This window comes from Calidris pugnax, unplaced genomic scaffold, assembly GCF_001431845.1.
Source record: "Calidris pugnax isolate Ruff unplaced genomic scaffold, ASM143184v1 scaffold1, whole genome shotgun sequence".
Classification (NCBI taxonomy): Eukaryota; Metazoa; Chordata; class Aves; order Charadriiformes; family Scolopacidae; genus Calidris; species Calidris pugnax.
Genome location: NW_015090800.1, coordinates 10223699 through 10237010, shown reverse-complemented (window position 1 = coordinate 10237010; position 13312 = coordinate 10223699). Strand labels below are relative to the sequence as shown.

The window sequence follows — 13312 nt, the reverse complement described above, 5'->3', positions numbered from 1 at the left end:
GGAAAGAAGGATGATTAGATATGTAAAAGTGGGTATTGCAGATGCGTGTTCTGAAGTCTTGGCATGATGCTAGAGACAAAGCAAGCCTCTCCTTTCCTTAATAATTTCTTATTTCTTCATTGGAAAACTTGAAAACTTTATATTTTCAGCTAAAAAATAGGTGTAACTAGAGGATTTTCTGGCAGGTTTTTGTCAGAAATATCTCCTTTGGGGAGTTCACTTAAAAAAAAAAAAAAAAAAAAAACAAACTGAAAAGAAAAAAATCCCCCCTCAGAAAAATCTTCTTTCAAAGCCATCTCTGTTTATTTGCTCAGAACACGGATTATGTTTTTTCTTTCTTGATTTTACATCAGCAGTATCAGTGAAGAACCTGCAAGCAAATGCTGCCTCTAACCACATGTATGCATCTACATCTATACAGGTGCACACTCTGGCACTTCAACATGAGCTCAGTTTCAGGGCTGCTGGTGAGACAGTTAGTAGAGAACCCTCATCAGTTCCAAATAACTGCATTAAGGCTGCAGGGCAGTTTGCGAAAGCACAGTTTTCCCAGCCTTCAAAAAGTCATTGGATAACATTTTGCTTTGTAACATCCCAAAATGTTTCCAAGATGGTCATTTTTTAATCATATTCCCTTTCCCTTACCCCACCAGTAATTGTGCCATCCATCTGGGTAGTCTGAATGCAAAGATTGTATGGACCAACCGTAAGATGATCAGAGATCTGAGCCAGCTTTAAAAAAAATACAAAACTTGTAGTTTGGGGGTTTCTTTGGTGATCTTTTTTTTTTTTTTCTGTTTGTTTGTTTTTCCTGAAGTACCAAAAGTTATGTTAGCACAGCAGTATGGGTGACATACTGCACCAGAACACCTTATATTGTGAGGGCAATGTATTATCAAACCTAAGCTAGTGGTGTTCAATTCCCTCCTAGAATTGCAAACGTTGAGCAAATCCTGGCTTCCCTGCTTTCCAGAAGACTCGAGTGACTTGGCTCTTACTGTGGCGTTTCTTCTTTGATCAAAGCAAGGCAGACTGACTGGCTCACCCAGCAGTTAGGACTTTCACTTGGGACACTGGAGAGCCAGGCTGAAGTCAGTAACATTGGGTTTTGCCAAATTAACCCTTTCCAACATGAAAGCCTTTAATTTCCAAGTTTCCAACCATCTCTAGCTCACAATGCTTTCTGGAGCCTTAAACAGTACACATTTATTTTGGTGTCCTTGCAACAGAGGAGACTGAACTGATACAGGGAATATATCTGTTGTATAAAAATATATAATTTTATAGAATCAGGTTTCTAACCATAAACATAGATGGCTAAAGGAAGTAAAGTAACTTTTTGCTCTTCTTGATGCTTTGTCTTCTAGAAAGAAGTGCAGAGTTTCTTGGTCATATTTGCTCTGATTGCAGTTCCCTGGATGCTCCTAATTAAACCTTTCATCCTCCGAGCCAATCACCAGAAAGCACGGCGCATGGTAAGTGATGTGGATCAGGCAAGGGGGATTCAGTACAGCAAAGGCAAAGCTGAGGAGACAGACCCCCAAGAGTGCTTGCTGTGGTCTGATTCTGCTTTTCTCTGATCTCAGAGCTTCTCTGGTGATTTCAAGCTGTGCTTTATGGCACATGTGCTGAGAGCGTGTGTGTGGACATTTGGCTGAGCCATCTGGACGGGAAGCAGGAGCTTTGCTCACAAGACCATACCCTATTTGTTGGGAGAAGAGTTAGGCTGACACTGAGCTCTTTCCAGTGTCATATCCAAAACCAGAGAAGGTTTAGAAAGACTTCAGTTCCTGTAAAGCCAACAGAGGGCAAAGACCTCGGTTCTCAGTCCACAGCCACCACTAACCAGTGGTTGGCTGCTCTGTAGAAATGAGGCATCTGCGATACTCCTGGCCTTAGAGAGATCAACACTGCTTGTAGGAGAGGTTTGGTTTAAAAGCTGTTGCCTGCTTTCTAGCAGTGCTTTCTTCCCTAAGTGATTGCTTTCACGTTAATGAAGCCCTCCATGGGCTCTGTGGTTTGCCCAGCTCTTCAGCACGTAACAGCGGCAGCTGCAATTTCCCAGTTGTTCATTAATTCTGTCCTTTATTACACTAACAGGGCTTTACTTGTCTGTCAGGATTTACTTCTCTTTATAGTTGGAGTTAGTGCCTGGAGTACCTTTTATAGGGCACAGATGTTTCCATTTGAAGAAAGACATGTTGGTTGCGCTGCTTGACCTTTTCCAACCCAGCCACTTCTGACCTATAACTGAAAACCAGATCCCTGGGAGACCTTTGCAGCCCTGCCTCTGTGCTGTAATTTCTTATTTTGTCATTCTTCTGGGATTTGGATGAAATCTTGATGTGGCTGACTCCGTCTCTGGCTTTTATGCTGGCAACTTCTGACAGCTTTTCCCCACCTCCTATTATGCTCCTGTATTTCCATTCCTAATTTTCATATGTTAGCTGTCTGATCACACCTTACATTTGCCCAGATTTATAAGTTTGCAACAAAGTCTGTTCTCTATGCTGACATTCAGGTAAAGCAAAGACAAAGCGGGTGTGACAATGATTACTGCTGCAATAGGAAACAATATGTTATCATGAGACCTTGTCCATGAAACCTGCTGGAAGCTATAAAGAGTGGCAGGACAGAACCTGACAGAAGCTGTGAGGTCCATGTTTAATTATGCTGCATAATAGGACTGTTATAGGCATATAATGTAGGGCTATTTTTATGCTATGCTGTCATTTCTGGAGTGAGGTTCAGATCAGGTGGTTCAGGCCTCTAGAAAAGCTCTGTGGAGAATAATTATGGAGAGAAGATGGGTTGTCATGAGATTTTTGTCAATTTAAAATGAATCAGGAGAACCGAATTGTATTTCTGTCTGTATCCCAGGAACAGTGTGACCTTCCTCAAGTCACCTGATCCTTTCAGGCTCCATTTCCCTTTCACTTGACGCTAATTTCTTTGATTTGCACCCATCTAATTGAGATCATCAGTTTTAATGTGCCTCAGTTTTCTCATTTGCCAAAAGTGACGGATCTTCTTATGGTGGGTATAAAAGGTGCATTGTGAGACAAGAAATTAGCTCCAAATTAGTTAGAATCGCTGGAAAATTCTCTAGGATGGAAAATTTCTAAGTATTATTAGCCATTCAGCAGAAGTACTCAGTTTTTGTGGCCCATTATGACAGACGATTGTTGAAATTGTCCTCATGTTTGTGATATAGTCCTTCATATGTTACTCATCAGGAGGTTATTGATGAAGTTCTATGCTGCAGTCTGCTTCATTTTCTTATCAACCTGTAGCATGACACAAAAGACATATTATATTTTATCTCTGAAAGATTCGATCTCAAGCCATGTCAGGAACCTCTGGAGGTGAAAATGAGGTAGACGTCCCAGAGACCAATCACTCCAAGAAAGCTTCCCAGGGAGACCACAGTGGTGGCCATGGAGGACATGAGGATGATGATGAAGAGGTAAGAAAATGTAGGCAGAAAAACTTTAATTTCAGACAGATACAATAGTAGAAGACACAAAGTAAAGGGGAAGGCTTTTACAGAGTTCCCAGCCCTTCTTTTTACCGAGATACCAAGACACACTGTTGCAACAGTTTGTGTTTCCAAACAGAGTAAGCTTTGAATTTTAATAGAATGAATTGCTCTAAATTTTTCCTTTAGTTTTACCTGGTGAGGGCAGACATTCTTGCAAACCTCAAGCTTTTATAAACCTCAAGTTTTCGTTTCCCCGGGGTGGGGGTTTCACTTCCATATTGCACCCAGAGAAGGTCACGCCTTCCCCAAGAGTCAGTGAGTTTTCCTTTCTTTAAATTGCAAAGGAGCATTGAAAAGTTGGCAGCGTGCAGTGTTGGCTAGGGCCATCTTCCTTTGGCAGATACTGTCAAGGGCTTCTGCACTATGTAGAAACACAGCTAACTAAGTGACAAAAGTGTTTGTAGCAGTTGGGGGTACAAACAATATTGACTGTAGATATGGCTGACTGTTCTCAGTTACAGGGAACCTTCACAGTCTTAGAAGATGTGCTTATTCAGTGATGTCTCCCAAAACATGTATGCTAATAGGCAGATAGTGTGAAAAGCCCTATTTTATATAAGAATTTCTGTCTCTACAAGAAATCAGAAAGATTGATGGCAATTGGATTGCCATCTTATTCCAGATTTGAATTTGTAAGACTGGAATATGAGCTGGTTCCTGAACGTTTGCTTTTTGCTGGAAGTGTATTTCTCTGGGGAGAATGTATGGGAAGATCATAGAGAATTGACACTTTTCAAAGCAGTCTTTTTATCTGGGAACTGTCTGTGTGTTGCTCAGGACATATTAAGGAAAAGGGAGGAACGTGAAGGGTCTTTGGTGGAGTGTTGCTCTGTTAACCACAAAGTCCTGAACTAAGAACTAATAAAATGCGTTTGGTTTTATGTCATTTCAGTTCAATTTTGGAGACACATTTGTCCACCAAGCTATCCATACCATTGAATACTGCCTTGGCTGCATCTCCAACACAGCATCCTACTTGCGGCTCTGGGCGCTGAGCTTAGCCCATGCACGTGAGTGATTCCCTGCCTGTTAGTTACCTCAACAACAATTCCATGCTGATCACTGCTTCTGCTGGTGTTTGGTTATTGCTGGGAATTTCTCCATGAAACCAAAGTTCTCTTTGTGGACATTTGTGTCTCGAGATATTTTCCTTCAGGTCAGATCAATCCACGCATTTCATGGTGGCCACCTCAGTTTGCAGTGGTGATCTCTGACAGCTATCCATCAGGCAGCTCCTGACTGCATTTACTGGCTGGGGCCCCTTTCCCATGCTGCTCTGTAGCCACCTCTCTGGAATAGTCCTCATGGGGTTGTGGCATGGTGGGAAGTGCAGTCTAATTAGGTAGTCCAGTCCATAGAGGTAAAAGCAGTATGAAAACCATAGCTTCATTTCCCAAGAGGCACTTGCTATAGCCTCAGGCTGTGCAGATGAATGTCAAAATGACTTGAAACAGTTATTTTTATCTGGTTCAGCAAACTAGAAAGAAAAGTTTTGGTTCAAGAACTCCTGGTTTTTGTCATTTTCACTGGGATTTTTCCCCAGCAACATTTAGTGGAACCTCAAATTCCAGGAGAAATGTACAGCATTTCAATGTCTTTTGTCTTGATTTAAGATAAAAACAAATGCTCAAATACTAGAAATTGCCTCAGGCTGGAACTTCAGATTTTCAACCACTCTAATTTTTCTGAAATGTTTTTTTATTAATATTGCTGTACTGCCTCTGGCTAGGAGTTGTGCCTGCCCTAAAGAGTTGTGCACACAAAAGAAGGAAAACAAAAGGAGGTGGGGGCTAGGGTTGGCACATCATAGATTGACAGGGTGAGCTGTACTTCTTGGCACAGAAATTAGCTTAGTAGGAGTTGAGTGGAAGCTAATACACATTAGCTTTACATGGAGCACAAGTATTTAAATAAAGTAAAATAAACCAGCTAAAAAGCTTAGCGAAAGGCAGTCCTATTTGTTATGTCAGAATTCTGCCTGGAAAACCACTGTATTCCTTTGCAGCCTCACAAACTGGCATTGGCAGGAGTATTTTTCCTGAGGGCAGCAGTTTCAGGGGATCTCTTGCATCTTTTGCCACCTAAAGTAACAGGTCATTGAATCTCCACATGGCTCAAGGACCAGTGACTGGCAAAATGGAAAGCTGAACTGTTAGCTGGAGCATCTGGAGCTGGGCTAAGTCCTTGCTTTGTCTGTATCACAAGAGGAGAATTGCTCACTCCTTACTCCATGCCGTGTGACTGGGGTAGTTAAGTTAGGAATATATTATTGACCTGTCAGATGGACATGTCAGGTATAGACCAGTGATGTGAATGTTGATATAAACCTGTGCAGTTTCTTTAAGAGGATGCAAGCAACATAAACAGTAGTACAGCCTGCCTTGGGTAAGAACAACCAGTTGTCTTTTTTCCCCCACCATAGCTTCTCCATGACACCCTAAGAGAAGTGGCTTGAAAGAACAAATGGGAATTACATGTCTCCTGTGGGTCTTAGCTAGCATCAATCAGTACAGCTAAATTAGCTAAACTAATCTACACATGTATTGACTATGCCAATCGATCATGTTCAATGGGATTTAGCAGCAGGCAGTCCTAGAAGGCTCCAGATTCTGCCCATCTGCTATGTTAAAGAGGTGCAAATTAAACTGATGACTGTATCACGCCAGGGTAACAACAATCTTGGTACTTCATGGACTCGTGCTGCAAAGCTAAGCCAAAACAGCACCAGCCACGTCTAACAAAGTGAAAAGGAGCAATGGGAAACAGTCTGCATCCACTTTCCTTCCCCAGTCATCATGGAGAGGCATGATTACTGTCACGTACGTTTTACTCTCGTGTACATGGTTACTGTCATGTACTTTTTATCCTAGGCCAATTCATCTAACTGGGAAAAATGGGTGAGCTGCCAGAGTATGCACGGTGTCTGTCCACAGCTGTTGCTCAGAACTGTTTTCCCCTTATTTCCTTTTGCAGAACTGTCAGAGGTCCTTTGGACCATGGTGATGCACAACGGGTTCAACAGCAGCGGCTGGGCAGGCCTCATCATCATCTTCATCATCTTTGCAGCATTTGCAGTGCTGACAGTAGCCATCCTGCTTGTCATGGAGGGGCTCTCAGCCTTTCTGCACGCCCTGCGTCTGCACTGGTAGGTCCTGTGGTTCTTTTGGAGCTTTTCCTGGAGCAGGCTGTGGAAAGAGGTGGCCACACAAGCTGGCATTAGACATGCTGCGCTAGTACCTATGCATTAGGACATCAGTCCACCTTGGCAAAGGAAGCAAGGGAGACTCCTCCAAAGGGAGGTCCGAGCTCCCTGCCCCATCTCTGAGCTGCTCGCTGGAGCAACCTGCCTGTCCTCCTGAAACAGTAGTGGCTGGGGGCATGTGTGGCAAATGGCAACCTGAATTTCTGCCCTGGTAAACGCCCAGAGCCACTAAGGCCATCTCGACCTTCATGCTTCACCTGAAAGCACCACAGCCACACCACCTCTTGTGTATCCTATCCAGGGTTACTGTTAAACAAGAATTCTGGAGGCTACCTACAGCAGCAGGAGTTCAAGTGGGGATGTAAAACGTACTGAAAACCTGAGTCGGTCCTTGTGACCTTTTTCACCACGTAATGTCCCAACACAAACGCTGCCAAGGCAAACTGTGGTGCAGTTGCTTGTCGTTGTGCAGGCAGGGGGAGATACCTGTCTCCCCCAGAGCGTGCAGCCAGCAGGTGGTTATCCCAGCTCTCAGAGCTTCAAGCAATTTAGTGGGCAAGCTCCTGCCAACTTGCCTCACAAAGAGTGTTTCTAGGCTGAATGATGGAAAGTCAAAGCTGATGCGTGCCAGGTCACTTCCTGGGCTCCATGTGTCTCACTGCAGGCTCCAGAAGGACCTTACACTCCTGGCTGAGAAGCCACCAATTCTCACGGCCTCCCTTTTCTCTTGGGTGCCACATTTCAGCCTCTTGGCTGGCTGTAGGTCCTGCCTGCGGGCAGCACTGATGCCCCTCTTTGTTTCTCTCCAGGGTGGAGTTCCAGAACAAGTTCTATGTGGGAGCTGGGTACAAATTTTCTCCGTTCTCCTTCAAGCACATAATTGATGGCACCTCAGAAGAGTGAAAACAGTGCATCACATAATTGATGGCACCTCAGAAGAGTGAAACTGCTGCTTTTCTTCTCAGACCAGGCTCTGTTTTTTTGTGGCCCAACAAAGTAGGGTATATGGGATGAAACAGAATGGGATGTGGACTTTGAAAGAAGAGCAGCTGTAGATGAAAATGTTCTAGCTGCATTCACATATACTGCTGTATCAGCTGAGAGCTGAACTACATCAGCCAGGGTGACTGGACCCTTGGCTGAGTGGCTCCACTGATGTCTTTGCCAAGTACCTGGTCCTCGGTGTTTGATTGGGTCGGCACTGCCTACTGCTTGGTTGAAAAGAGGAGATGCAGCTTTTGAATTAAATTGGTTATTAATAATCAACTGGATGTGTTTTGCTCCATTTACTGCCCTGTCTTTGTGGCATATTTCTTCCCGAGGAAAATATGTTTCGGCTGTTGTTTTAAGCTGTGGTTGATCATATGACAACGATTAGGTCCCTTATAAGATTGCAGCCCTTCATTTAGCACACAATGCAAACCAGCTCAAAGACAGATCATATTGCAGGCTTGCAATTTTCTACATGCTTTACTACAACAACCCTCTTTTTATCTGATTTGCTCCAGGGCTTGACAGCACTGGATTATAGACGTTAGCACACGTCATCACTTAACAAAAGTGTTAGTTTTGAGCTGTGTAAATAAAAGAGTGCTCCAGTTTCCACATTGGCAGCCAATTTATTTCTCTCTATTGACTTGTTTCTCACTGGAGACTTAAGATGACTCCCCCTGTGCTGTATTTTTCAAGATGGGTTGTTAAAACAGACTGTGTAGAAATGCTAATACCTAATGAGCAGAAAGAAGAGAGGAATCAAAACAGTTGAGATGAATTTGAAGTATTTATGTACTGTGATCTTTCCTAAATATTCATGAATTACTAATCTTTCAAATTGAATAGTGTTAATCATAACCGACATTTTTATTTTTTTTTTAACCACGGAGGATGTAAAATGCCAACGCAGCACACCAATGGATTTGAAGGTGACAGTGCTCCTTGCCATGCAGTGTGACCAAACAAGCCCCATTTTCAAACCTCACACCCCTGGTATCCAGCTACATCAAAGAAACCCACCTGGGACTGCTCCCAGCAGGACACACAGTGGAAGAGTCATCACAGGCCATGAGTCTGCAGTGGTCAGGCTTGAAAGTCACCTTCCTGCTACAGTGACCAAGAAGAAAATACAGCACCAGGCAAAGCAGTTGCTCTGTTTTTTCCCTTGTGGTGCCTGGAAGCCATACTGGTGTTGCACATCAGTTACCAACAGTGTCGGGAGCATTTTTCCCTTTTAACAACAGCTTGGTTTTGAAGCAGCAGCTGGAGCTGAGAAGAGGTGGGCACAGGAGTGTGTACATGACCAAGACATGGTCTCGTGCCACCAGTGTATCAGGCATGGGTAACCTAAAGTGCAGACAAAAAACACATGGACATTAATGCAGCTGGTGTCACAGTTGCTCAACACACGCATGTCACTTTTGTTTCTTCCTCCAGGCCTATTTCATTTGTTCTCATTCAGTTGAAAAGCTGTCTTGAAGCAAGAAAGCCCAAACTAGTTTGATGCATTACCAAGCGCAGAGAAAACAATTTGCTTTATGAAACAGCAGGCTTGATTTTCTGCACAAACACATATTTTATCTTTATTGTGCCTTTCCACATGATTGCGGTGTAACTGAGAAGGTCATTAGCTGAAACGGAATATCTGTTCCTTTTAGAACTTCTTGGTATTTTGCTTTTATGTCTGAGGTTTACATTTTAAGCAAGAAAAACAAGTTATCCTGTGAATACTGCAGGTGACAAGATGGTCTGTTGTTTACTGCACCAAGCAGCCATTCAAGCATTAGGCTTAATTCTGTATTCAGCTCTCCCTTGCTGTGCGCAACTGAATAGTGCAGCAGAGCCTGTGGCTCACTTGTGCGTTTGAGATACAGGGACAACACTTCCCCACTCCACATGAGGACCAAGCCCACTTACAATCAGGGAGCATTCAGACAAAATACTGCTGAGAGGCAGGGTTGTTCTTGAACACTTTGAGGAGAGCCCTGGCTTTCATCTGGGTTGTTTTTAAGACTTATTTAAAAACGCAGAAATGTTCCAGAGTGCTTTGTTTTTAAAGGGTTTTCCTGCAGAAGATGAAGGGGATTTTTGAGCAGAGCAGTGGCTGCCCATTTCCTGGCCCAGCTGCTGAGCTGTGAATGTGGCCACCAGATTCGGTCAGATGCAGCAGAGACCACTGTTACAGGCTAGCAGACCTTGGTACAACATCCCAGTGTCTTTATCTGGACTTTAGCCATTGCTGGGGGAGCTGTGACTTGTAGTTACCTGACTGGGAACTCTTCCCAAGTCAGGATCTCGGTGTGTACCTCCAGGGCAGACTCAGGATCAATGCCTAGGGAGTAACAGGTGCTTCTGGATCTAAAGCTCATCCAATTGGTCGAAAGGTGTTTGTTTCTCAGAGCTGGTGACATGAGTTATATCATTTTGTGGGACATTACTATTAAAAAAACTCAGTGAATGACCATGTAGGAAGGGAAAGGGATAATAAAGTCAATATAAACTGTTTTCAGTCACTCACACTCATTGTCTCCTAGATTTTTTTATTCCTTCCCACGAGAGCCATTGCTGTGTGTGGCCAGCCCTCCTGCAAGGATGACTTCGGTGATATAGAAGATGAGGAAAGCCAGGTATTGAGTTCTTGTGCAGTCTCTTAGGTCTGGTGATAATGAACTGGTTTCTTGATTGAGCTTTCATAAACTTCAGAAGCTAACAGTTTCTTGGAGCCCAGCCTCTGTCTCCTGCAGCAAACAGCACCGTCCTCAGTGTTTACCCATATGATGGCTCTCCATCATGTCTTTGGTCAGCATGGAGACCTTTCTTCTCACCCTCACTCTTTTATTTCTCCTGGAGCTTTCACACATGTAGACACTTCCACTCATGCTTCATTCTGATCAGTCTTTGCATTTACCCGGCAAATAACTAAAATATCACAAGGTGGTTAAAAAAATGTAACAGACATAGTATCCCTTTGTTCAATCCCAAACACCTGGCCCTGAAAGCACATCTCAGGGTGGCTGAGAATTTCACTGGTATTTTGGTCATTTTTTCCCTTCTGTGCTGGGAAGCTGGAATGCTGGAACATCTGCACCCTCCTGAGATTGCATGCACGTGGTCTGAGTTTTTACAATGGAAACATAACGGTATGGATCTGGCAGCCTGGATCATGCATCTTGTTCAGCAGATGCCAATAATGGCTGTAGCTGTATATTAGAGATTATTAAGAAGAAGATGTAAAATAAGGCTATGAAATAACACATGTTGGCTGGTAGAAAATGTCTTCCTGATGCTCGGAAGCATGAGATTCATCATGAGAGTTACATGCTATTGCAGCTTAATATACGTATTTCAAAAGAGAAGGATTTTGGGAACCTTCATGAGACAGAGACAAAAAACATCCCAGCATCTTCGCTGGCCTACACCAATGCCAACACACTTGAGTAGTAAAGGTTGACATACACATTTCTAGTCAAGAGTACATACCTATGGTAGCTCAGATTCACTGGCCACCAAAACCTGGCTGCACAGTAAGGTTGGGATCACTGTGGTGTACCTTACCATGGTAAGGTTGGGATCACATGTATGTACCATGGAACCAGCACAGGTCAGCACGGGAACCCCACCTGCAACACCTACTTCTGTGGGGCGGAGGCAGGTGGAGAAGGACCTGCCTGTGCCCTACGAGGAGGAAACCTGACTCCTGGGAGCTGGATCCCAAACTCGCAGCAGCGCCAACACTGTAAAAAGAACATAACAGAAGAGAATGAAGACACTGTAAAAAGAACATAACAGAAGAGAATAAAGGACATAACAGTAAGAAAAAAGGAAAGGTCTGCTCCTCTGTGCCTGAGACACTGCAGAGGTAAGAAAGCTTTACTCGGAAAAGGGCGAATGGGGCTGCAAATATTGGGGATGACCAAACTGTGGGTTTAGTAGGAACCGTTAGGAGATGTACTGAAGTGTTGCATCTAAATCTCCGTCTTTTGGACATAAACATTAAGCTAGAGTGTACAGTGCCAGGGACTTACTTGAACAATGGTTCTTGTCTGCTTATGGATGAGTGAATTTTGCTCTCGCTGCCCCAGTACTCAGGAGAGAGGGGCATGCAGATGCCCACACAGATTTCTGGTGTTGTTTGAAATGCTAGAGCAGGTACCCCACCTGCTCGCCTGCTGCAATTTGAGAGCAGTGTGGGTCTCGTAGAGGTGTTATCATCTATCTTGAGGCTTCTGAGGGTATCTTGGCTTCTGTGTGGTATCAGAGGTGGCACTGCATCCTTTCAGCTTAAGCACCTAAGCCTCTCCTGAGGTGCTGCACAGCTACACCAGGATCTGGGGTTTTCTCCCCTTTTCTGGAAGAGAGGCAGCGCTTCCCAGAATAGTAGCCAGAGCAGGTGAGAGACAGTGAAATGCTCCAACACCTCTCAGAAAAATTAGCAGAGTATTCCAGCATCAGGAGGCGGGGGGCAAGAGCTCAGAGCTTGATCCTTGTCCTGGGCATGCCCCAACCTGGCCTGCCAGCCCTTTGGGCTGTGCCTGCCACAGGCTTCTTAGGACAGTGGCTGTTTAACCAAACACAGGTGTGATGTGGCAGATTAGGGCAGAATGTGTTTGCAAGTCACTAATCACAAAGGCAGAGAAAAGGAGAAAAACAAGTCCCCAGATTTTCTTATTGAAAAGCCCTTTGCTATTCAGCCACACAGTAAAGCTTTACTTCTTCTCATGGGCTCTTCCAGTCACCTTGTTTGATTGCTTTTGAGCCAATTCCACTTGAAAACAGTCCCTAGCTGGTGGCCAACATGGTCAGCTGGTGGCACTGTGTGCTGCTGGCAGCTCTTCTGCCTCTGAGGACACTGCTGAGAGACAGTTGTAAGCAAGATCCTACACATCCTCTTGGATGCTGGACTGTAATGATTTGTAACAACAAGGTCAGTGTACGTGACCCCACCGACTAATCTGCCATTAGCCCTTAATGACCTCCTTATAGCTGTACTTCAGTATAATGCTTTTAAGGTGTCCATCCTGGGAGGACTGTAATTCTGTGCTTTCTGTGTTTATGCTGCCCTCTATCTCTGCTGGGATTTTGTATCTTTCATTAGATACTCTAGGTTATTAATTTCCTTGAGCTCTCATCCTACTGCAGCTGCCCCAGCCACTGCTGGGTGTCCGTGAATGCTGCCTGGGCCGTCTGGCACCCCTGAAGGGAGGCAATCAAAGGAGAGGATGTCATCAAATTGAAGATGGGTTGAGCCCCCCACCCCAGTGCCTGAGCATGCACTCAGCAGGAAAGCAAGCGGTGTACTTAATCCCTGCCCTGGGATTAAGATGAGCTTTTCTGATCAGGAAAAGCAGCTGTGATCAGGCCAAGGGATCTAATGCTGGAAACCAGAAACACCGGTGGAGGAAGCCAGCTCTCCCCTGTTGCAATCCAGAACTCGTGGCTGTGTTTCTTGCTGAGCTGAGAGGATGGGGATTAGTGCTGCGGGGGGAGTGAGGCAGAGGATCAGGTTTGCAGGGGGAAGCACTGCACCGGCAAGGGGCAGGCTGGGTGAGGAGGAGGTCAGTGCTTGCCTCTCGCTA

The 13312-nt window shown here is 44.5% G+C and overlaps 1 protein-coding gene across 1 annotated transcript in view; it reads left to right on the top strand.

Moving 5' to 3' along the window:
* Positions 1-7658, top strand: part of ATP6V0A4 (ATPase, H+ transporting, lysosomal V0 subunit a4) — a 25362-nt gene extending 17704 nt beyond the window's left edge. Inside the window, exons 16-20 of the mRNA XM_014937279.1 lie at positions 1368-1475; positions 3332-3466; positions 4434-4551; positions 6515-6686; positions 7553-7658. Of these exons, the coding sequence (XP_014792765.1) occupies positions 1368-1475; positions 3332-3466; positions 4434-4551; positions 6515-6686; positions 7553-7646 (627 nt within the window). The 3' untranslated portion in view covers positions 7647-7658. The remainder of the gene's footprint in view (positions 1-1367; positions 1476-3331; positions 3467-4433; positions 4552-6514; positions 6687-7552) is intronic.
* Positions 7659-13312: the final 5654 nt, after the last annotated feature.